Source organism: Muntiacus reevesi, chromosome 15 (genome assembly GCF_963930625.1).
Source record: "Muntiacus reevesi chromosome 15, mMunRee1.1, whole genome shotgun sequence".
In the NCBI taxonomy this organism is placed as follows: Eukaryota; Metazoa; Chordata; class Mammalia; order Artiodactyla; family Cervidae; genus Muntiacus; species Muntiacus reevesi.
In genome coordinates, this window is record NC_089263.1 from 61,444,385 (window position 1) to 61,468,366 (window position 23,982).

Genomic DNA, 23,982 nt, shown 5'->3' on the forward strand with positions numbered 1-23,982 from the left:
TCTAGAGTGGTCGCCCCCGTCATGGGGACGTGCCCTGGCTGGCTGTCAGGCACGCGGGCAGGGTCATCTCGGCTGGGTCTCTGAGCAGGCGGTCAGGAGGCGCTCCGCAGGGACAGGAGTGTGTGTGTGACAGCCCAGGACACAGGGGCCCCCAGGCCGGGCCCGCAGGAGGGTGCGGTTGGAGCTGGGTCAGGCCGCACTCTCGGGGTGCCCTCTCAGTGACTGCCGGGGGCACCCCGGCCCAGCCCGGGGGAGAGCCGGCCCCTCACGCCCGCTCAGGTGGCGGGTGTCCCAGTTCCCTGCCCCTGCCGTCACTCCATCCTCCCCGCTGCTCCAGCGGCGCCCCCTCTTTCTGCAGCACCCAGCTGCTTTCCTCGCCGCCACTCGTCACCGGTCTCCCACAGTATCCTGGCCTCCTCTGCCTTAGCCCAAGTGTTCTTTCGGAAGGAAAATCTTGATTATTGCTTTGCTTTCCTGTGTTTAACCCTTTCCGCTGCCCTCGCCCCAGCTTTCATGGAGGGAGACAGTGCTGAAATTCTCCGATCTGTTTTTCCCCACTCCTGCCTCTCGTCCATCCTCGCGGGCTCCTGGTCTCCTTCAGGCCGGCTCTGCCCCGACCTCCTGCCTCCCGCCTTGCTCAGAAGCCTGCCCACCTCCCTATTCGAAATTAAGCTTCACCTCTTTTACTTATTCACCCAAATTTGTTTATTTAACTTTTAGCTGTGCTGGGTCTTTGTTGCTGGGCGTGGGCTTTCTCTAGTTGCGGCGAGGGAGGGCTCCTGTTCGTTGCGGTGCCCAGGCTCTAGGGTGCACGGGCCTCAGTACTTGTGGCGTGCAGGCTTAGTTGCCCCTCGGCATGTGGGATCTTCCTGGGCCAGGGGTCAAACCCGGGTCCCTTGCATTGCAAGGTGGATTCCTCTTTTTTTTTTTTTAACAAGGTGGATTCTTAACCACTGGGCCACCAAGGCAGGCCCATTCCCCTGCTCCGATTATTTCATGGAGGCTAGCTCTTTGCTCTCATGGTGTCTTCACTTGTACTACCTGTTTGTACACTGGCTTAATATCTTTCTCTTCCATCAGACTCTTGTGAGCTCTTTTGTTCCCCAGAGATTCAGGCAGTGAGCGATGTCCTTGGCACATAGTGGACCCTGAATAAATATCTGTCGAATAAACCCGATGAATGACTTGAGAGTTGCCCAGTCTTTCCAGGGCTGTGTTTGCACTCCTGTGAAATGGAGAGAACTTCCTCCGCTGGCCTCCTGAGTCTGTGTGAGGCTCACGTGATACCATAACGTGGAATGTGATGCACAGAAGTTAAAATACGACGTCACGACTCCTTCTAACCAGGTCAGAATGATTGAAGGCAGGAGGAGAAGGGGATGACAGAGGACGAGAGGGTTGGATGGCATCACTGATGGACATGAGTCTGAGCAAGCTCCGGGAGTCAGTAATGGAGAGGGAAGCCTGGCGTGCTGAGGTTCATGGGGTCGCAAAGAGTCGGACATGACTGAGCGACTGAACTGAACAAGGTCATACCCTCCACTCCCCCCCTCCGGTTTTTGAGTGAGTACATCTTAGGATAAAAAGAGCAGGGAGCAGGGTGAAAGCCCGTTTGACGATCTGCATTCAGGGTGGGCAGCAAGGAGCGGGGAGCCCGGCGAGTCAAGGGCAGATGTGACCCTCAGCCTGGAAAGGCCCCCGAGCGCCCTTCCTGGTCCCCGCTGGGGGGGCTGGACAGAAGGCGCGCCTGACAGTGTCTACGTGAGTTCCAGCATGAGACCCATAGCATCCCACCTGCTGGTGGACTGCGTTGGTGCCTGGAGGCTATGAAGAGCGGGGGAAGAGACCAGATGGGCTTTCCAGGAGAGAAAACAGGTGGTGTTAGAAGCCTGCTATCAACAAAATTAACGTTGACTTCTGGAAAAATCTACAAGGGATTTGTGTGAGAGCTCTTGGTGTACGTGACAGAATACTCAGTTCCTAGTAACTTAAGCAAAACAAGTGAACGCGTTGGCTCTCGGGGCAACAAGGCCGAGGGCCCTGCAGCTTCCGATGTGGTTGTCCTCGCGGTCGGATGCCCTTGTCTCGCGGTCCCAGCTTCTGTCCGTCTTGGCTACCCCTGTGGTGACCCCCTTTCAGCTCTGCCTCCCAGCCATCCTCTCATTCATCTGCTTTGCCGCCCAGCTGGTGAGGAGGTGCCTCTTCCCCTCTCCTGCCTCCTGCAGACCTGGGCTGGCACCTCATGGCCTCAGGTTGACCAGGCCTGGGTGACGTGTCCTTCGTAGGAGCTCTGAGCCAGTAACACACCGACTGCGTGGGGCATGGATGGTTCTCCAAGGAAGGGGGTGAATGGACACTGAGCAGCCAGTAGAGACCACGGCGCTGCAGGACTAAAAGGCACTTGTGTGCTTGTTGGGATCCAGCATTCATTCCCCGAGAACCATTCACTCTTTTCTAAGTTCTTAGACTCACAGGATCTGTTTGTACTGAAGCTAGAAGCAGAGTGTGTCTTGATTTGGAAAGGCACCTGTCACTCCAGGGCGCAGGCCTTTAGAACCTTGGTGATTCCATCTCATCCTTGTTTTGCAGAAGAGCTGGAATCCCAGGTCCTCCTGGTGGCAGAGAATCTCCGGCTTGTTTTATGAGCATGGAGAGAGAGAGAGAGAAGGGTGTCTGCCATGTGATACAGTCCAACTGGATGACTGTGACTTGTTGAACAATAGCACCCATCTCCAAGAATTAATGATTTCCTCCTAGAGTTGGGAAAGGTTTCTCATGATCAAAGGGCATTAGGCTTAGCATTCTTCTGTTCCACAGTTTAATAATAAATTGTGTAATATCACAGAAGTGAGGTCTGCTTGTCCAAGCTATTGTGTTTAGTCACTAAGCTGTGTCCGACTCTGCGACCCCATGAACTGCAGCACGCCAGGCTCCCCTGTCCTTCACCATCTCTGGGAGCTTGCTCAAACTCATGTCCATTGAGTTGGTGATGCCATCCAACCATCTCATCCTCTGTCACCCCCTTCTCCTGCCCTCAATCATTCCCAGCATTAGGGTCTTTTCCAGTGAGTCGACTCTTTGCATCAGGTGGCCAAAGTATTGGAGCTTCAGCTTCAGCATTAGTCCTATAGATAAGTAAAACCCAGGATGGCCATCTTTCATTCATCTGTACATTCGTCCGTCCATCTGTTCATCTATTCATTTATCCACCCATCCATCCCTAAAGGGCTGTCGGTGGGAAGAGGGGTCAGTCTGGCCTTGTGTTGTGTTAGTCCAGAGAGCAGGATTAGGAGCCGTGGATGGGAGCATGTTGTAGGTGACAGGTGGTTGAACTTGAAGGCTCTGCAGTCAGTCTGCCTGTGTCTGATTCCCTGTTCCACCTCTCACCCTGAGACCGGGGTAGATAACCTCCCTGTGCTTCGGGTTTGTCCAAATGATGTTTATGATAATACCTACCTCATACTTTGTGGTAAGGATTGAGTTAATTCTTGTGCTTAGAAGCATTTTTTTTTTTTTTTTTTGGTGACTGCAGAATGCGTGATTACTGTTACCTGGAGGTGGGAGGTGAGGTGGTATTTTGTCTCAGAATAATGTCCAAGATTGCAGTGCTCTCAGAAGGGGCTCTGGCACCTCCTGGAGCCTGCACTCCCCGCCGTTGGACAGGCTGCAGCCCCCGCCGGGGACCCTGCAGGCCGCCGAGGGCTCATCCCCAGTCTGCAAAGAGAGTGGCACTGATGACCTCCAGTCCTATCTCCACCTCTCCACGCATCCCTCAGCAACCTCTGTGAGATGTCTTGCTCTTAGTCCTTTTTACCCAAAGAAAACTCTTTTTTGCCCTTTTACATCTTCTGTTGACATTTTAAACTCTTTCCCTTTGTTCTGACCTTATTGAATAGAGAGCATAATTTCTTGGACTTCTCTGTATAATGAATGCTCATGTACTTACAGATTCTGGTCGAGTTTCTCCTCAACCTTTACTTTGAGGGATCTTGCATCATTTGGTACAGAAAACATTTTAGGAAGCACTTAGAAGGATGGTGTAAGATGAAAATGCTCCCTTAGCGCTCTCTATTTCTGCAAATGTGAACCCTTTGTAATACAGACCAGCCGGGTTACCCTGCTCTTAGCGATGGCACTGAAATTGGCTCAGACCCCTCTATGGCGTATGGTAGGAAACCTGCAGTCTCCTCAGTCTCTCTGCAAGTTTTCTGAAGCTGACAGGGTGGGGAGATCTGTGTGGGTGGGCCTATCTCCTCAAATCATTCCTGGCTTCTCTCTCATGCCTGCAGTAGATGACATCAGTTTGTACATCACACTGATCTGCTTTGTCGTCTCCGGGACATCGTGGCTCACCCGCAGGACAAATGGTCCAATCCCCTCGCTATTCTAAATACTCTTATCAGGTTTCAGGATATAGGGAGATTTTGACTGCAGTACTGGGGCAAAGTAGTATGTATATGTTGGGTATGAGGGTGGAGGGGAAGAGATAGGGTGGGGTATCACCCTCTGTTACTGCAAACCAGATGCTTAAAATTGAATATTAGATTTGACTTCCAGTAGCTAAGCAGCAGTTCCCATCAGACTAACTTTCCCGCAGCTGACAATTATAAACTGAACAAAAACACAATAAACTGCCTAAAGGTACTGGAGAGCAACAAAAAACAAGCAGACACAGAAGGAAGCCTTCCCTTAGAAGAGGAAATGGAATGGGGGGAATTTCCTGCCTTTATGTTTTTCTGCATGAGAGTAGGCTCCAGCCTGTACCAGGCAGAGCGGCTAAAATTCAGATAGAAAACCTGCAGTATTACTGACTTGAAGAGCCAGAGGGCATAATTTGGGGCAACCAGAGCAGCTAAAGAGTGAGGAGGGAAATCTCAGGAAGGAAGGGGTCAGAGACGGGAATCCACACGTTCTGTGTGTAGACTCTACCCGAGTCTCTGATGACTCCTGAATCCATGAATGGGGCAGATTCCAAGAAGCTCAGCTCATGCTAAGAGAACTGAATAAAAATTTCTACTGCTGCACATAACAGAGGAGACAGTTTGAAATTTGAATAGAGGCAAGTTAGCTCCCTGTTTAAAAAAAAAGTTGGTGGTCTTCAGAGAAACAGAATCCAGAGCTTATACAATGTAAATTTTATATTAATAATATCTAGTATGTGTTAGTCACTGTCCATGGTGATTTTGGAGCCCAAGAAAATAAAATCTGTCACCGTTTCCACCTTTTCTCTACCTGTTTGCCATGCAGTGATGGGATCAGATGCCATGATCTTCGTTTTTTTTGAATGTTGAATTTTAAGCCAGTTTTTTCACTCTCCTCTTTCACCTTTATCAAGAGGCTCTTTGGTTCCTCTTTGCTTTCTGCCATTAGAGTGGTATCATCTGCATATCTGAGGTTGTTGATATTTCTCCCAGCAATCTTGATTCTAGCTTGTGATTCATATCAATGTATGACAAAACCCACTGAAAAATAAAAAAGAAAAAAAAATAAAATTTTAAGATTTTAAAAAAAATCTTAAAAAAAAAAGGAGATTGTTAGAATGGATACAAAAGCAAGACTAAATTGTATACTGTTGCCAAGAGGTGCACTTCAAGTAAAAAAGAAAGAAGCTAAAAGTAAATGCATGGAATAAAGGGATATCATCCAAATAGTAAGCTTAAGAAGACTGAAAGTATTGTAATATTAAACAATAAACTAGGCTTCAAGACAAAAGGTATTACCAGAGATAAGAGGGACTTTTCATAGTGGTAGAAGGATCAATTCATCAGGAAGACATAGCAATCTCTACCTAATAACAGAGCTTCAAAATACATGAAGATGTTTTCATAGAATTAAAGGGAGAATAAACAAATCCATACTCATAGTTGGATATTATAACACTTTTCTCTTAAGTAGTTGATAGAACAACTGGGCAGATCAATAAAGATGGAAGATCTGTATAACATTGTCGGCCACCTTAACTAATGTTTAAGGAACACTATACATAACAAGTGCAGGGTTTTTCAAATTCAAATAATTTTTCAAATAGTTTTTCAAATTCAAATAGTACTTCTCTAAGGTAGGGCATGAGCTATGATGTAAAGCAAACCTCAGTACATTTTAGAGGGTTTAAACAATAGAAAGCCTAGTCTCTGATCAAAATGGAATTAAATTTTTAATAAGTAATAAGGACTGAAAAATAAAAAACTCCACAAACATTTGACAATTAAATCACACACTTCTAAGTAACTTATGAGAACTTAGACTTTTGGCAGAGATGGAGTAATACAGGGCCAGGTTTATGCTTCAATCTTAAACAATGAAAAAAACAGAGAAAATGTAAGGGAACAGTGATTTTCAGACACTGAACACCAGGTAGTGTAGATAGTGATCCCTGAGAGAGAAAAAACGAAATGGTCCCCGAGATTGTTTCTGGTTACTGCCCGGTGAGAGTTTCTGGACTGTATCACAGGGAGGAGACACGCAGACGGGTCCCGGCGATCTTCCTGGGTTGAGGAGGCAGAGCTGGAATCCAGGAACATCACGGCAGCTAGATTTCTCACAATAGAGAGTCAGGCATTAGAGTGCTGCCCGGGGTGGGAGGTGGGGGTGGGCTCCAGAGATCTGTAGGAGCCTCCCTCAACATCTTCAGTGAAATGCTGATCAGCACACATATATGAGGAAGCTCCCCCAGGTGAGGAAAGAGCCACTTGAAAGGAATAAGATGAACAATCCCCAGAGCTCACAGGACCATGAATATTTCATACTCCCATAAGCCAGAGTGGGAAATCCTTGTAATTCACAAGGGTATATTGCCTCGGGAGTGAAGTAAAACAGCCCTAAATAAATTCTGCTGTGGTTCTTTCTATCAAAGCTTAGAGACTGTCTTGGCAAGAAGTGAACATTTTCCAAGTAATCTAATTGTGTCCCAGAACAAACCGTATGAGTATTATAGGAATTAAAAAAAAAAAAGTAAAATTCATGGTGTCTTGCTTCTGACCAAAGATTATAAAACATCTGAAAGAAATAGAAAAATCTGAACCATGATGAGAAGAAAAATAAAAAATAGAAACACACCCACAAATGGCACAGATGATGCAAATAGTAAATAAGAATGTTGCACCAACTGTTATAAATATACCTCATATATGCAAAGAAGCAGAGAAAAGCTTGAGCATGTTAAGGAAGATAGAAGAAAAATCCAAGTCAAACTCTGGAGGTGAAAAATGTTTTGGATGAAAAATTATTTGTAAATCATAAATTGTAAAATAAATGGTTAGCAAATTTGAAGACCAGAAACTATCTAAAGTGGAACACAGATAGTCAAAAGTTTAGGAGAAAAATACGCAGAGCACCAGTGAACTGTGAGACAACTTCATGCTTACCCAATATACATGAAATCATAGTCTTCAGAAGAAGAGAGAGCAGAACAAATAAAGAAATAATGGCTAAAAGTTTTCCAAATTTGATGAAAAATTAGAAATCCATATAACCAAAACCTCAGTGAATCTCATCTTATAATGATAAAGGGTTCAGTTCATCAAAGTATGTAACATGAGGTACTTAACATTAGGTACATAAACATTAGGGGCATAAATATGTTTATACCTAATAAGAGTTTAAAAATTCATAGAGCAAAACTGATAGAACTGCATAAAGAGTCAATCATATCCACAATTACAGTTGGAACTTTCAACACCCTTTTCTCAATAATCAATAGATCAAGTAGGCAGAACATCAGTAAAGGTATAGAAACTTGAATAACACTATCACTCGACTTGGCCTAATTGACATTGATAGAATACTCCATGTAACAGCAGAATACACATTCTTTTCAAGTGTACATGGAATGTTTACCAAGATAGGCCATAAAACAAGGTTCAGTAAATTTAAAAGGATTGAAATTATTCAAAGTATATTCTCTAATGATAGGATTAAACTAAAAATCAATAACAGATATTCCAAATATTTGGAAGATAAACAGCACATTTGTAAATAATCTCTGAGTCCCGGGAGAAACTGATAGGAATATTAGAAAACATTGTGAACCAAATGCAAATGAAAACCCCACATATAAAATTTTGTGGGCTGTAGCTAGAGCAGTTCTCAGGTGATAATTTATAGCATTAATGCCTGTATTAATAAAGAAGAAAATTTCAAATCCATGGTCTTAGCTCCCATTTTAAGACGTACAGAAAAGGAAAATTCAACCCAAAATAAGCACAAGAAGGGAGATAAAGATAGAGCAGAAATAATTGAAATAGAACACAAATAAACAGTAAAGTCAGTGAAATAAAAAACTGGTTCCTTGCAATCAATGAAAGTGATAAAACTTTAACCACTCGTCAGAAATAAAAAAGATACAAATTACCAGTATTAGGAATGAGAGACGTGACTTAATTACAAATTTTAAAGATATTAAGAGAGTACTAAGGTAATGTTGGGCTTCTCTGGTGGCTCAGTGGTAAAGAATCCACCTGTCAGTGGAGGAGACATGGGTTTGATCCCTGGGTCAAGAAGATCCCCTGAAAAAGGACAAAACGAAGATTCACCCAGAAGTCTGAAACTCATCTCCAGGTGGTGGGATGATGGCAGACTCTTGATTTTTTCTGTGTTTCCTCTCTCTCTCTCTCTTTTTTTTTTAAATAAATTTCACAGAACACAACTATTTCCAAGTGTCATCAGAGAAACAGCAGTCCTATTGTTGATTCCTATGGGGTTTTCCTTTCAGTACTTTTGTAGAATTTGGGTATTTTTTAATGGAGATTGTATTTGTTTTATAACAAAAAACAAAAGGCAGGCAGACAGACCAGAAGAATATGACCTGTGGCTGGAGCAATAGGTTTTGAGAGACGAGGGGGAGCTGCTGGTGGGGCCACGTCTCAGGAACCAGGACACGGAAACCTCAGGAAATGTGGGATGAGCAAGCTACAGTACCACGCTCCACTTGTCACGTTCTTTCTGCATCTGACTTTCGTTGGACACGTAGACTGTCTCCAGTTAATACATCAAGTCATCTTAGCACATCTGATGGAAAGCTTAACTCGTTAATTCCACGGAGGTAGATTGGGATCTCTAATTACTTAATTGAAAAAAGGTACACACGTAGGCTGCCGTGGTGTTTGGGAATTAATCTTTAAAATTTGACAGTGAACATTAAATTCAATTAGGGAGAGCGATTAGCAAAGATTCTGCTCTTCTTCACCCCCGGTACTTTGAGAAGCAGGTGACTGGTCTGCATTGATTCTGATGCTATCGTTGTGTATATATCAACCAGGAGAGCCAAGTACGCATTTTTCACTTAGGAGGGGAGTTGTCGGGCAATTTAGGGATTGATGGATTTCCTGAAGTGTGTTTCCACGACTGGTTCAGGAGGCGATGGCCGAGAAATCAGACCTCTCTGGTCGCTTGTTTGGCCTTGGTGTCATAGGGTCATAGTCTCTTCTTTCTTGATTAGGGTTCCCATCTACCTCTTCCTCCTCCTCCTTCCCCCCTCCAGCTTCTGGTACTCAGGAGATGTTTGTTGAATGGATTAAGCAAATGAATGCGTTTAATAGATGGGAGCATTTGGGCACATTTGCTGTAGAGCACGTTCATTTTCTGACCCTCTCTCTGCCTCTCTTTAGGGGAAATACAGGGGAGTATCCACAGCTCCCTTCCCCCTCACCACACTTCAAAAGCATCAATTCTTCGGTGCTCAGCTTTCTTTATAGTCCAACTCTCACATCCATACGTGACCACTGGAGAAACCACAGCTTTGACCAGATGGACTTTTGTCGGTAAAGTCACATCTCTGCTTTTTCACATGCTATCTAGGCTGGTCACAGCTTTTCTTCCAAGGAGCAAGCGTCTCCTAACTTCATGGCTGCTGTCACCATCTGCGGTGATTTTTGTCACTGTTGTGAAAGTTCTAGGGCCCCCAGTAGATTTCCCAATGTAGGTATCTGGCAAAGGGACTGAGGACCCCCAGGGAATTTGACTTTGAAGGCTAGTGGGATTTGATTACAGAACTTCCACAGGACTGGGGAAGCAGCCTCTTGGAGGGCATAAACAAAACCTTGTGTGTACCGGGACGCAGGAGAAAGGAGCATGACCCCACAAGAGACTGAATCAGACTTGCCTGTGTGAGCCTCCGGTGGAGGCGTGGGTGAGTGGCTGCTCTGGGGTCAGGGGCACTGAATACAACAGTTTTGGCATCAGCCCTTTTGAAGGAGGTCACCATTACCGCCATCACCCCTACCATGGTTCGGCCTCAGGTCAAACTACAGGGAGGGAACACAGCCCCATCTATCAACAGTTATGAACACTGGGGTACAAATATGTCTTTGAGACCGTGGTTTTTCTTTTTTGAGCATATGTACACAAGTGGAATTGCTGGTTCATATTATAATTCTATGTTTAATTTTTTGAGGTCTTACTATACTTTTTTCCTCTAGTGGCCGGACCATTTTGCATTTCCACCAACAGTGTACAATGGTTCTGATTTCTCCACATCTTTGCCAACACTTAACCTTCTTCTCCTTTTTTTTTCTTTTTTAAATAATAGAAGCCATTCTGATGGAAGTGAGGTGGTGTTTTTATGTGCTTTTAAAGCTTAGATGACATCATCCTGCACATATGCAGCAGTGTGTATTGTCTTATGTATTCAAGTTTATAACCCTGTAGATCTAGTTCATTGATTTTACTTTTATTTTTCCTTTTCAATTCATAGTTGTACATAGTTTTGGAAAAACAGCAGTTTCCTGTGCTCTGCCCTTCCACCATGAATTCCCACTTCACTTTGAAGTCTTCTGGCTGCCTCCTCTGTTATTTCTGTTCATATTTCTAAATGTAAATGCTGCTGGTTTTTGCTTTTCAGTCTGAAACCCCAGCTGTTGACCCCTCACAAGGAAGAAAGGAGCTGAGCTCTCTTAACATCCTTTGAAGGCCACTGTCGACCTCTTATTTTCTTAATCTTAGACATTTACATATGCCCAGGAAATAACGCTTTCAGAACTCTGATCGTGCGCATTTTGAGAACCTTCAGGATGTGACAGGGTGAATTTTCTCGTCTTGACAGGGGAGGTTATTGCTCACATCCAGTGTGTGGATGCGCGTGGGCATGCTTTGGGTTTACTCTTATTAAGGAAATAAGAGAGGGTCAGGGACTCCTGCTGTTAAAAACCACATGCTCTGCACCCCTCAGGAAAGCACAGCCTCCAGCACCGCGGCGCCTGCTGGGCGCCAGGCATGGTGTGGCGTGCCCAGCCCTCTCTCGTTTCCCACCGCTGCTGCCCAGGGGTGGGGCCCTGCTTACCCCCATTATATGGAGGTAGAGACTGAGGCCAGGAGAGGCCAAGCTTCTTGGCCAAGTCACATGACCTGCGAGCAGCAGCGTGCCTTCCAGCTCTTGTGTTCACTCCTCTGACCCAGCTCGGAGGGTCGGTGAGAGTGTCCCTTTCTTCCTGGGGTGACACCAGAGACGGTGGACACTTGTACTGTCAAGCACCTGCCTGTGTCAGGCCTTGGGCTAGCTGGCTCAGGCTCCTTGCTTGCCAGCCTTTCCCCAGGGGCCCATGGTGGTTGGCGGAGTTTGCTGCAAGAGCTGGTGGGAAGCCAAATGCAGCTCTTTCACGCCCAAATGGTCCCCGCTCTCGGAATGTTCAGTTCTGTACTTGAGGGCTTAAAAACATTTCAGAGGTCATTAAGTGTACACAGGGCTTTCTGCCATGAGCATCACTTTCCATGGAGAGCAGGGGGCCAGTGAGGGATGGCACTTTCTCTCCCTCGGGTAGGTGGCTGCTCCTGGCCTGGTTGCAGGCACCAGTGTGGCAGGCTCTAGTTTGAATCTCAGTCTCAGAGCAGGACCTGTGCCGATGGCCTGGCCTGCTGCCATGTCCACTGTGGGGCTCAGAAAGTCCTGTCTCAGCGGACAGATGTCAGAGGTCCAGGCAAGACTGGGCTGGGGCTTTCTGGTGGCGAGCAGGTGTGAAGCAGGTGTGAAGGGCTGGGCAGGCGCGTGGCAGGACACAGGGCCGGCTGTTTCCTTGAGGGCTCCGTTAACCCCGGAAAAAATTTTGGGAACGGCTCCCTCATGACTTGCCAGTCCCAAGGCCTTATTATATTTCCACCAAGAGACTGTCACATCTAGATACTGTTTGGATGGTCAAATATTGGGAGTCTCATTCCACTGCTGGAGCGTTTTCCCCGTGCAGAGGGGCCCAGCTGAGCCTCTGAGCTTGGGGTCCTGTTCATGACGTCTGGCGCTGTGTTTGCCTCGTAGGTGTGGAGCGCCGTGGACTCGGGGAGCTGTTTGCAGACCTACTCCCTGCATAGTGAGGCGGTGCGGGCCGCCCGGTGGTCCCCCTGCGGCCGGCACATCCTCAGCGGCGGTTTCGACTTCGCCCTGCACCTCACAGACCTCGAAACAGGTGTGTTTCTCTGTATCCTTCCCCCAAGGCGTGCCCCCCTCCTCCGAGCTGGCAGCTGAGCCATTGTTCTCTCTGGGGGGGCCTTCTCCTGGCCAGGTTGGGGCGTGGGGGAGGGAGTCCTGCGTCCACAAGCTGCAGACATTTTCAGGGCTGGGGCACCTGGGATCAGGGGAGATGCAGCTCAGTGGATGTGTTTCCAGGCCATGTGACTGAAGCGGAGCCTCGCCACAGAGAGGTTCACGGTGGGCCTCGGCCAGCTCGCCCGGAGGACAGAGCCCCGAGGTTGTCTCAGCCCCAAGCTGCGGGGCCGGATGAAGAGGTGGCTTTTTAATCCACTTCTGACATGCCGTTTGTACTGAAATAGATTTAGCTTTATCACTGTGTCCTTTGGTTGGAATCAGTTTAGAATTCTGTCAATTCATTACCGTTGAAAGGCTGCGAGGAACCATTCCAGCTCATAAGGGAAGTCTGTCTGCGAACGAGTTCTGCTTCCATGCCCGTCCTGCACAGGCCTCTGGTTGAGATGGATTCGTGCCGGCTGGGTCCTCCAGGGGTGCTTGACAAGCGGGGCGAGAAGGAGAGAGAAGTTAGCGAGGGAGCTTTTCCACTCGTCAGCTTTCCTGGGCGGCAGGCGCCGGAGCGCCACGGGCCTGGCCGTGGTTCTCCGGTGAGGACGGAGCTGGCTTCCAGCCTCGCCCCCTGACCCCAGGCCGGTTGCCCTCGCTGTCTCCCTGACTTCCTCCTGGCTCACTTTCTGCTACCGCCGCGAGGGCCAGGAGGGGAGGCCTGTGTCCACACTGGTCCCCGGGACGCCCCTGCCCGCCTGGCTCAGCTGGGGAGGCGCTGGGGGCCCGGGCTTCTCCCAGAGCCCAGCACACAAGGGGGTGGGCACCCCCAGAGCCTGGGCCCTCGCTCTGCCCCGCGTCATGGATGCAGCGGGTCTGTTCCTCACCCCGAGTGTCCTTGTCTTCCGCTGGGTCGCACAGGGGTGGCCTTGTGGGTGCCTCGCAGCGCCTATGACCGAGCCGTGAGGGCGGTGGGTGCAGTGTTTCAGGCTTTGCACGTGACATGTCGATCCTGCCAGCCACTGTTCTCCCCGTTCCCCAGGTGATGAACTGAGGCTCAGAGTGGCGAGGGACTGGCTCGGGGCCTCCAGGGGTGCATGGAAGGTGGGGTTTGGAGCAACACCTGTGCCACTGCAGACCCCATGCCCATTCCACCGTGCTGGGTGTGTGCACCCCTCAGACCGTGACCTTCCTGGGAGCCTGTCTGGGCCGAGAGGGACCTGCGGCTGTGGGAGTCTGGTGCCGCTCGGTGCTGGTGACCGTTGCTTCAATGATAGCAGGAGGTACTGTCACCAAGTACCTACTGTGTGCCGGGTCTTCTGGCGCCCCCAGAGTCCCCTCTGTCAGGCAGGCCCAGAGGCACATCCAGGCAGTGGCCGAGCCAGGATGGTGACAGGTCTGCCAGGCTCCGAGGCTGGTGGGTGGCCTGACCTCTACACTGTGTTGCCCGTGGGTCCAGGAAGCCATGCTTAGTATTGGAGACACAGAGGTGAACAAGCCCCAGGATCCACCCTGGAGAAGCTCCCATCTGCTGGGGGAGACAGACGTGTCCCAGAGAACTATGAAGAGTTGAGATGTAGGAACTGCAAGCGCAGGTAGCCTGGAAGATCAAGAAAGGCTTCCTGGAGGAAGCGGGGCCCAAGCTGACGCAGGAATAGGGGAGACATAGAATCATGATGGAGAGGGGCTGGTGAGGAGGAGGAGGGAAGTTGGTTCTCAGCAGATGGAATGAGGATGGACCGATCATAGGAGCTTGAACCATGTGGTGTGTGGGGTGCAGGGAGCTGGGGGAGGTGAGTCGGGGGGTGCAGGAACGGAAGCTCCGGCTCCACACGCTTCTTAGCCCATGGGGCGTGCCTTCCGCACACACTGCTCCCCAGACCAGCGTCACTGAGCACCCACTCAGTCGCCCGCGCAAGAGTGGCGATGGGATGAGTTTCACATGCAGGTGGTGCTGTTGGGTTAATCAAATACAAGTTGGTTTGATAACATTAGTGGATTCCTGGCGGCCCTTTGTCATGATCTATCTCCTCAATCAACAGATGTTAAACAGGCCCTGCCATGGTCTCTGGGTGTGAGTGTGTGTGTGAGCGAGTGTGGGGGTGTTCAGGCCTTCTGGGAGTCCTCCTGCCTGCCGCGTTAGGGGCTGCCACAGCAGGTGGCAGTAGCGGGCCGCTGCTGAGTTTGGAGCAGGAGGGAGTCATGGCAGGTCTCCCTGGTGGCGGGTGTGACCCGCGGCAGGGTGGGAGCCGCAGGAGGGGAATGTGCCTGCCCCGGTCTGTGCTGGAACCTGCAGGAGGGAACGCGGTCTGCTCCCCCAGCTGCGGTGTGTGGGCTGGGACGGGGGAGGTCTGGCCCCACCCCACCCCACCCAGTCTTGCTGTCCACTTAGGGTGGTGAGGGGGCACTTTCCTCTGCACCCCTCTGCTGGGAATGGGCTCACCACCTGATTCGCCTGTTGAAGGCCGCCTTTCATTCATTCAGCTGTTATTTATTGAGCACCAGCTGTGTACAGGACCTGGTGCTGGGGCCACTTCAGTGAGCAGGATGCACGAGCTTTGTTCCTTGAGGGGGACAGGTTGGGGCCAGGGGTTTGGCTCTCCCCTTGGGGAAGCCCTCTAGCCCCTGGATGGGGCCTCTCCTCTTGAGGGGTTGTTGTGGTTTCTGGGTCTGTCCCCCCTGGTTAGACTGGGAGCTCCCTGAGATGGGCGTTGGGGGGGGCTGTCCTGGTGGTCTCTGGGTCTCCGTCGCTTGGCCAGGACCGGCCGGAGCAGCTGCTCAGCGGGTGTGTGGGCGAGGCTGAGCTGAGGCTGGTGCTGGCCAGGCAGGACTGGGTTCAGGGGGGTGGCGGGGCGGGCTGGGGGCTCCACGCGCTGGCCCAGCGCGTGCGGGGATGCTCTCCGCAAGCAGTCCCCGTGGCTCGCGACCTCATTTGACTTCTCTTGTCCTTTCTCGCCACCAAGTCTGATCTTCCTTTTCACTTGATCTGCCTCTTTCCGCCCTTGGTGATTTGGCTTTTTCATTTCAATCTAATTAGAACTTCCTGCCAGGAGAAGGCAACGCAGGGCGTTCTCACCGCCGCGCTCTGGGAATTAGTCACTCGGTGCCCATTGTCGCTAATGGGAATTTGGCGCCAAGGCCATTTATCCTGGTGTCCTCAATCAATACAGTTAAAAATCTGTGGATTCTGAAACGTCAATACCCGGCCTGAAATATGGAGGGCCAACCACATTTTATCTCGTTAATTTATAGTTCTGACGGGCTGTTGGCTTATAGAACCACCATGAATCAACACTTAAATAAAATCTGCTCACAGATTAATTATTTTTGGTGCTCTCATCTCAGTCTGTAATCTTCCTAACAAAACATCTCTGGTGCATTTGGCTGAGGTGGCCTTGGGGAGCGCTGGTCCACTCTGCCTGGGCGCAAGTGTCTCCCATTTTATGAGTCAGCGTGTGGCATACCAAGTCAGCCTGTCTCCTCGGAAGCCCCTGGCGAGTTTGTGTTTGTTCAGTTCTAAGTAGCACTGGTTTCTTGCAGATTCCAGCCTCCCAGCCTGGCTGGTGAGGCCTCGGACTTTGCGTGCATTTCTTGGCTGCGAAGGAGGTGGTGCTTTCCCTGGAGCCCCCAGGGCGCTGGGTGGTCAGGGGCCCTTGTTTTCCTTCTGGTGCCCGGTCAGCTCTCCTTATGTGTGACCAGCCTGTCCGGGGCATCCGGGCAGTGCCACCTGGTCCCGACTCCCGGATGCTGGAGGCAGCACGGTGGGACAGAAGGAGCTTGGATGGGGTGCAAGCTGGGTGCCCTTGGGGGAAGGTCCTTGAGCCCTCTTTCTGTGTCTGTGAACTGGGTAGCAGTGCCCGGAGAGTGGGCTTGTTGAGGGCACAGCTGAGATCACGTGTACGGAGTGCCTGCGGCATGGAGGGCACTCACCAAAGCGGCTCCTGCGCCCGCTCCATCCCTGCCCTACAAGGCCTGACAGAAGGCGGGCAACAACGGCCTTGTTCTCTGAGCATGCGACCCAGCTGCTGGACCATTTCTCCGAATGGGGCAACTTTAGTGGCTCAGTTCTGAGAGCCTCCAAAGAAGCCCTGAGAGCACGGCCCTTGATCCCATGTGTGAGTCTGGGGGCAGACAGGCGGGAAGACCACCTTTCAGGGTCTCCCAGCTGCTCCTCCATCTTTTCCTTCTCTGTGACAGGATGGCCTGGTGGGGGTAGCAGCTTGCTGCTCTTCATGGGTTGGCACCTGCCCTTCCTTTGGGGTGGGCGTCCTCTTCGCCCAGACCCCACTGCCCACAGCCTTGCTGCCCCCAGCCCCTGCCTGGCTCCTCCTGCTCCGGGATCGCTGTGTCCCCTGGCATGGGTATGTGGGCACAAGTGGCTGACCGGGGCTGGCCCCACCAATAATCATTGCTCTTGTTTTCCAGGAAGCGTCTGGGGCCTCCCTTGTTTTTGCATCATGATTGGGGCCTCCATCGCAGAAACATGGACAAAGGGAATGACAAAGTGGCCGGGTGCATGGTGGGCCCTCCAGCCCTGGTTCCCGGTACCCTGTCTGACCTGTATCAAGTTGAATAAGTGGATATTAGGCCCTCTGCTTATTATGTATTTAGTCTCCACGCTAACCAATCAGTGAGATATTTTTACCCCCATTTCATTGACTCAGACACTGAGGCCTGGTGTGTTTGGTGACCTGCAGTGACAGACTGGGGTTCAGCTCCAGCCCGTGAGACTGGCAGAGGCTTTGGCTGTTGAAGGGCAGGAGTGGGTACCCTCACCACATCAGTTTCTGAGCTGCGGGCCCACAGTTTGTGTAAACCAAGTCCAGGAGAGCCTGCTTGGGCCTCTCCCGAGCAGCCGGCTCCCCACCTGCCAAGTGGAGGATAACTCGGGCCTCTGGGAAGGGGGCGCGCCTGGACCGACCCGTACTCATCCCTCTGATGAAGCGACTGGCTGCCCGATGCTTCTCTGCCTATCGACAGCCACTGTCCCAGCTGGAGAAATGTTTGCCCTGATGATTTTAGAACACTTGGCAGAGGAAGGCGTGAGAAGCCTCCAAACTAAAAGGCCTGAGGAGAGTGCCAGGGGCTCGCCTGGCTCTGGAGAAGGGACCCACAGGGAGGCTCTTTGTGGGGCCACAGCCTGCAAAGCAGCGCTGCCCTGAGGGGCCTGGGTGTCTCTAGTCCCGGCCTTTTCAGCACCTCGACTGTTTTCTGGAGCATCTCAGACGGGCCTGGTTAAGCGTTCCCCCTGCGCCCGTGGAGAGCAGGAAGGCCTGCTGCCAGCGGGCATGGGTACGGCGCTCCCGAGGGTGCGGGCACGTTTGTGTCATCACTCCTTTGGTCCTAGGTCCGGACACGGAGGCTGTGCCCCTCGATCCAGGCCTCGGTCCCTGTTCCCACCCATGCTCTTCTCTTCTGCTCGCAGGAGTATCTCTCTCCAGTCCCAACCTTGATTTCTCCCCCTCTTTCCACACAGCTTTGGGGTGAGAAGCTGACCCTAGCTGTGGATGTATATGAAATCGGATGCTAGAGTAGGCCCCCGCCAGCCCCGTATCTCACACTTGGAATGTGCCTCTGGGGCCCCTCCCCGCTTCCACGGACGTCCATCTTGTCATCCGCTAGTTAAGCTCCTGCCAGCCCTCTGGATAAATCAAAGGTGGTTTTTAATCAACGGTCCTATTTCATTCATGACCGCTGTTGCACAGCGGTGGTGGCATAATCTCTGTGTGTGTTTAATTGCAATTGCCCTGCAGTTTGGCTCCCTTCGCAGGTAGGACGACCTCCGTTGACTGACCCCGGAGCCGAAACTCGGTCACGGCTTGTTCATGTCCCGGCGTTGACCTCCGGGTCCCAGAAAACCAACTTAAGTTATGCCTTTGGGACGGACCCTTTCATTTTTGCAAGTGGAGAACTACTTAAAAAAAAAAAAAAGTTTGGGAAATTCAGCCCTGTCCAGTTAATTAAATGCAGTGGCTAAGCCTGGTGTAAGAGAAATTTCTACAACTACTGCCATTTCTTCTGTTGCTACTACGACTGCTGCTGCAGCTGCTGTCAGCAGGCCTGTCGTTTGTCTGGGGCTCTCTGTCTCACCTGCATTGCCTCTAATTCTCAGAACAGCCTCTGAAGGTCAGGTCTGTTATCCTGATCCCATGTACCGGGAGCCCACAGATCTGAGAGGCTTGCCGGCTGATCCAGGGGCCGCCAGCTTAGCCGTGGGGATAGCGTGCAGACACGGGCCTGTCTGACTCTGGCCCGGGCTCTTCCCCAGGACTCAGCCTGGCATGCCAAGGCGGCCCTTGTTTCTGATCCGCGGAGTTTGATCTGAAAGTTAGCAAGCTCCTGTTCTCGTTAACTTCGAGTCAGGATGGTTAAATTTACAGCTGGCTGAATACTTCCCAGAGGATGAGTGTAATGATATTGATTTTAGCGGAATGAGTCATATGCGGCCTGCCTGGGAACACAAACTCCATCACCCGCAGCCGGCAGCCGCAGCCAATCCCTTGTCAACGTCTTGGCGTCCCGCTCCCCAGCCCGCGATGTGCACGCAGAGCCCAGGAAAAGGAAAGGTCACGGCGCGCCTGTGGGCGGGTGAGGCGGGGTGCAGCTGGCCGGGCGCCGGGGTCACTTGGGTCCAGCCTCTGTCCCAGCGTGACCGACGTGTGTGGCATCCCCTCTGTCCTCGGTGCATCCCGCTGTGAAACAGGTCCACGCAGAGCCGTGGCGGGAGCCGTGCACGCTCCAGGCAGGGGCCCTCTCCCCTGGGAGAGGCCTGAGCTTCCTGCGGTCTCCTTGGGACCCAGACTTGGGTTTCCCCTGAGTTGTTAATGTGCCAGGATCTGGGCCAGGGCGCAGACCTGCTGCGGGGCTGGAGAGGCCCCCAGAGGGCCCTGGAGCCCTCATGACGAAAGGGCCCCATGTGGCAGGCGTTAGTGTTGCCCAGCGTGCGGGTGGGCACCTCGGGGAGCTCAGGGTCTCTGTCTGGGAAAGGGGGGGCTCCCTGAGGAGGAGCTCGGCCCGCGTGACCAGCCGCCTTGTCACAGCTAGACTGGTGATGGCGCGCTGGCGGCAACAGGGGTGTCGAGAGAACAAATTGCATTTCTGCATTCTGTTTTCAATATGTTTTTGCTTTAACGGCGATTTATAGTTTATTTGTATCATTATCGATTCATGGAGGAAAAGAAGTGATTTTTCCTAACTCCAAGAGGGTCTGAACAGTGCTTATACCGGTCGAGTTCATTAGAACAAGATCAATAACGTCAGTGTTAGTGGATTAAATATTTTAAAGCTCAGTTTCTTATAAGCAGCGTACAGCGAATAAGTGGAATTTTCCATAACAAACATGTAAACAAGTTGGATGCGTCTCACGGTTAGAGGTTATATACAACCAAGCGTCGTGCTCAGAGTCTCATGGCCGGGGAGGGGATGTGATGAACACGCAGCTCCGTTTCTGAGAAATTTCAGAGCAGGAACACAGGTGACAGGCGAGGACCTCTGCTTGCATCGTGGCTATCACCTTCAAGACAGTGTCTGATAAATATTTGCCGGCCTTGTCCATATCTCTTTAACGAAATGTACAGGCCAGCCCGGGGCATCATAGTCTCATAGCCTCAGAACAAAAACTTAAGTCAATAATCTCTCAAGTCTCCTGCTGTTGAAAACTCATTTCCCTTGGTTTTAGCTTTCAGTTTAGCTGAGGATGAATTCAATAATTTGAGGCTTAGTTGTCTTCAAACCGTAAGAGTTTCCCTTTGTTGTTTGCTGTCTGCTGGGCCTTCTAGAATTCTCTCCATACCACGCTGCTTACTGCCCTCCTGACAGACGTGTGTGTTTGGGGGTGCGTGACCCCCCGGAGAAGGGGCCTGGCCAGGGACCCGCTCCTGAAAGTGACAGAGCTGGGATGAGACCCGGGTCTGTGTGACCCTCAGCCCCTCCGCGATATCACCTCCTGCTCTGCACAGGCCGCTGGGGTCCTGATTGAGTTACAGTTTCTCCCCAGATCTCTTTAGGTTGTCTCTCTTGAAAATTAGGGATCTGTGAGCTTATTAACTTTGGCCACCTCATGCGAAGAGTTGACTCATTGGAAAAGACCCTGATGCTGGGAGGGATTGGGGGCAGGAGGAGAAGGGGACAACAGAGGATGAGATGGCTGGATGGCATCACCGACTCGATGGACATGAGTTTGAGTAAACTCCGGGAGTTGGTGATGGACAGGGAGGCCTGACGTGCTGCGATTCATGGGGTGGCAAAGAGTCGGACACGACTGAGCGACTGAACTGAACTGAACTGAACTGAAGCTTATTAAAAAATGGAAACATTTTTTAGTTTTGGTCCCTTTTAACAAAGAAAATATAGCAGAACCTGAGTTATTACAATTAAAAGTAGGAAAAAAGATATAAATTATGGCTTGTCTTCTAACTGGAAAATTTTAGTACTTAAAAGACATAGATTCTCTCTCAGTCTCTTTAGGGAATGGCGGATGAATAACATAGTCAGAAATACATTTTTTTTTCGGCAAAAATGTTCAGTCATTATCTTTTAGCAGCTCGACTTTCACTTTTCCTCTCCTCTTCCCCCTCCCCCCCCCCATTGCTGGCTAGACTGTATCACTACACTTTTTGAAAAAAACATGGCTAATTCACTGCCTTTCCTGAAATAAGCATATGGTTATATGATATGGTCCAAGAAACAGGGAGGATTTTTTTTCCTCCAGGCAGTTAGTTTGTTTTTCCTTGTGGAGTTAAGGGTTGGCAGTGAATTGCAAATGAGCAAGAAGTCGGCATTAGGTGCAGTTTTTTCGGTCTGAAGAGAAGACTTGTGGCCTGCTGGGGCCTTCTTGGGTTGGGGGGTGCTGCAGCGGCAGCTGTACGCTCCTTTTCCGTCAAGGGAATGTGATGATTGCCTTTCCCCTGAGCCCCTGTGGGGGTCCCCCAGCCCCTTGTCTGGACTGAGGCTCCTGAGGTCGGCGCTGCAGGCACAAAGTCTATCTCTGGGGTGCACAGGCCGGCAGTCTCTGCTCCATCCTTCCCGGGAGGGTCAGCTTGCTAACTGGGCTCTTAAATGCTGGGTTTCTTTCTTTCATATTCTTTTTAAATATTTGTTTACTTGGCTGCATGGGCTCTTAGTTGTGGCGCGTGGGATCTTTCAGTCTTCCTGGTGGCATGCGGGATCTTGACTTGTGGCATGCAGACTCTTAGTTGCAGAACATGGGGTCGAACTGGGCCACCTGCATTGGGGCTGTGAAGTCTTTGTCCCTGGACCACAAGAAGTCCCACCCTTGGTTTCTGACTGTGGTTTTCTGACTTGGTTTCAACTGTGGCAGAAAGGTGAGGAAGAGTTTGGGTTCCAGACAGGTTTCAGGAAAGGAAAAGAAAGAGTAAGAACAAGAAGTACCATGTTTCCAATGAGATTGATTCCCTGGGAAGCAATTTTTTTGGTTAACTTGAGAGAGTTGCTTGTCTTTTGAGCTAATGAAAGGGGCACAGCACCCAGAACACAGGTCTGCTCATCTTCCTGTTGCTTTGTAGGAGAGTTATTTATTAGAAAAGCAGTATTATGACAGCAATCTTAGTATAATTTAAGAAGTTATTTTACTACCCCTCAAACTACGCATTTCCTTGGGCGAATCACGTCATCCCATTTTTGTTCGCATCCGTCCTTCTTTATTATTCCTGTAACTCAAGTTAACTCAAGTTTAACAAGTATCCAGCATTGTCTTTCTTGCCACAGTGCTATTTATAATTCCAGTTGTAAATGGCTTTTCAGCCTGGCACCAGGCAGAGAACCATATTTGCCCTAACTGCTCTCCTTGGTTTGGACAGCGAGGCTGCTGTTTATGGTCCCTTCACTGTAATCAGCAGTGCGATCCCAACTGACCAGCTCTTGACAGCATGTCGCGATGACACACGGTGACCACAGAAATCTTTGTGCATTGAATTTTGTAGCAAAATAGTGGAGGGGCTTATTGAGCTTAAGGAGGCACAGAGTCTTCATTTATAAAAAGTCAAGTGTTTCCAAAATTTCCTGTGATGACAAGTGACTGCCAACTCTAGGCCCTTAGAAGATATTTGAAAAAAAAAATCAACATGCTTAATCATCCATCAAGGTAAAGGTGATATTTTAACAAAGAGCAAGAGAGTAGCCTCTTTCCAAGAAATCTGTACCATGGAGAGGACATTTTGAAAACATGTTTTTAAATCGTTTGTAATATTCTGTAATTTTTGTTGCCCCAAATGATGTGAATGTATCACCTATTAAAAACTTTGATTTTTGCACTCTTAACCCAGGAACAGTGTTTTTCTAATCTCTAGAATCCTGTAAATGAAAATTTCAGTGGATTGTGAATTGGGTTGTTAAAGATTAGTTGCAGGAGCCATTATTTGGCATTAGGGGAAATGGAGCTTTATTAGCAAAATGTTCATAAAATCCTTTGCATCAGTGGTAGAAGAAAGTGGGAAATGCCTCTCCTGTTTCCAGTGGTAAATGTCTTCCATTATGGTTCCTCGAATCTCTGGAAGGAGGCTTCTGGGGCTCTGACAGACTTCAGTGTCTAAACTGAGGCTGTAACTGAACTGCTGTCAAGTCCCCGAGTCAATGAAAGGTCCCTACATTACAAAAATGGAAGTAAGTACAGTCCTGCTGCTCTTACTAAAAATATCGTAACTCATTTGGTTTAATAATTTCCAAGAGGTTTGTTGGTACTCTTAGTAAATGGCATATTAAAGTGTGTTGTAAAATATGGGTTATTTTATTCTTTTATCCTTGTCTCAAAATCATCTTTTTTTTTTTTGGTAATTGTTTTTATATTCATAATACATGGGTACAGTAGCACACTGTGTCACTTATTTATTAAATAAATATACCCGTGTTGGCATTATATGCCTAAGAGTGCCTCCTGTGCTGTCAGACAAGGTTGGACACCAAGGATCTAGGCAAACTGGATTTATCAAGACTTCTGCTGTAACTCTCAAGAGCACCAGTTGATGATGTTCATCTCCTTACCTGGTGAGCTGGTGGAGCGTTTAATTAAGTGTGGGTCCTGAACGCAAAGCCAGGCAGCCTTCCAGAAGTACTTTCTGAATCTGTGGGCCCAGCACACTTCGTGGGCTCCTGGGAGAGGAGACTGTGCTTGAGGTCTTGGCAGGGCGCTGGCTTCCGGCTTCTGAGGTCCCTAGCTGCCCACCGTCTCAGGCCAGGGGAGGGTTTTCGAGGGCCAGAGGCGGTCAAGGATGCCCCTCCTGGGCTGTGGCACTGTGGGAGGAAGGCACGCTGGCTTTGGAGGCCAACATACCTGGGCTCAGCGCATAAGTTCCATTCCCCACATGCCCCAAGTCTGACCCGTTCTAAATGATCAGCCATTCTGGCAGTTTTATGGCTTACCTCTAAGAGATCTCAGTGATAAAGAAGATATTTTCCACAGCAGAGTTACATGCATACAGGCAGACATTTGCACAATGCCTAGGAGCGCTTGATCGCAGTATCATGGCGGATGGAAAAGGTGGTCCGCAGCCCTTTCCTCCAGCCTGTGGCCT

At 49.9% G+C, this 23,982-nt stretch overlaps 1 protein-coding gene across 4 annotated transcripts in view; it reads left to right on the forward strand.

Annotated features, from left to right (window-relative positions):
• Nucleotides 1-23,982, forward strand: part of WDR25 (WD repeat domain 25) — a 133,029-nt gene that overhangs the window by 65,293 nt on the left and 43,754 nt on the right. For all 4 annotated transcript variants that reach the window (XM_065905933.1, XM_065905934.1, XM_065905935.1 and 1 more), the window contains one exon: nucleotides 12,242-12,389. In XM_065905933.1, the coding sequence (XP_065762005.1) occupies nucleotides 12,242-12,389 (148 nt within the window). The remainder of the gene's footprint in view (nucleotides 1-12,241; nucleotides 12,390-23,982) is intronic.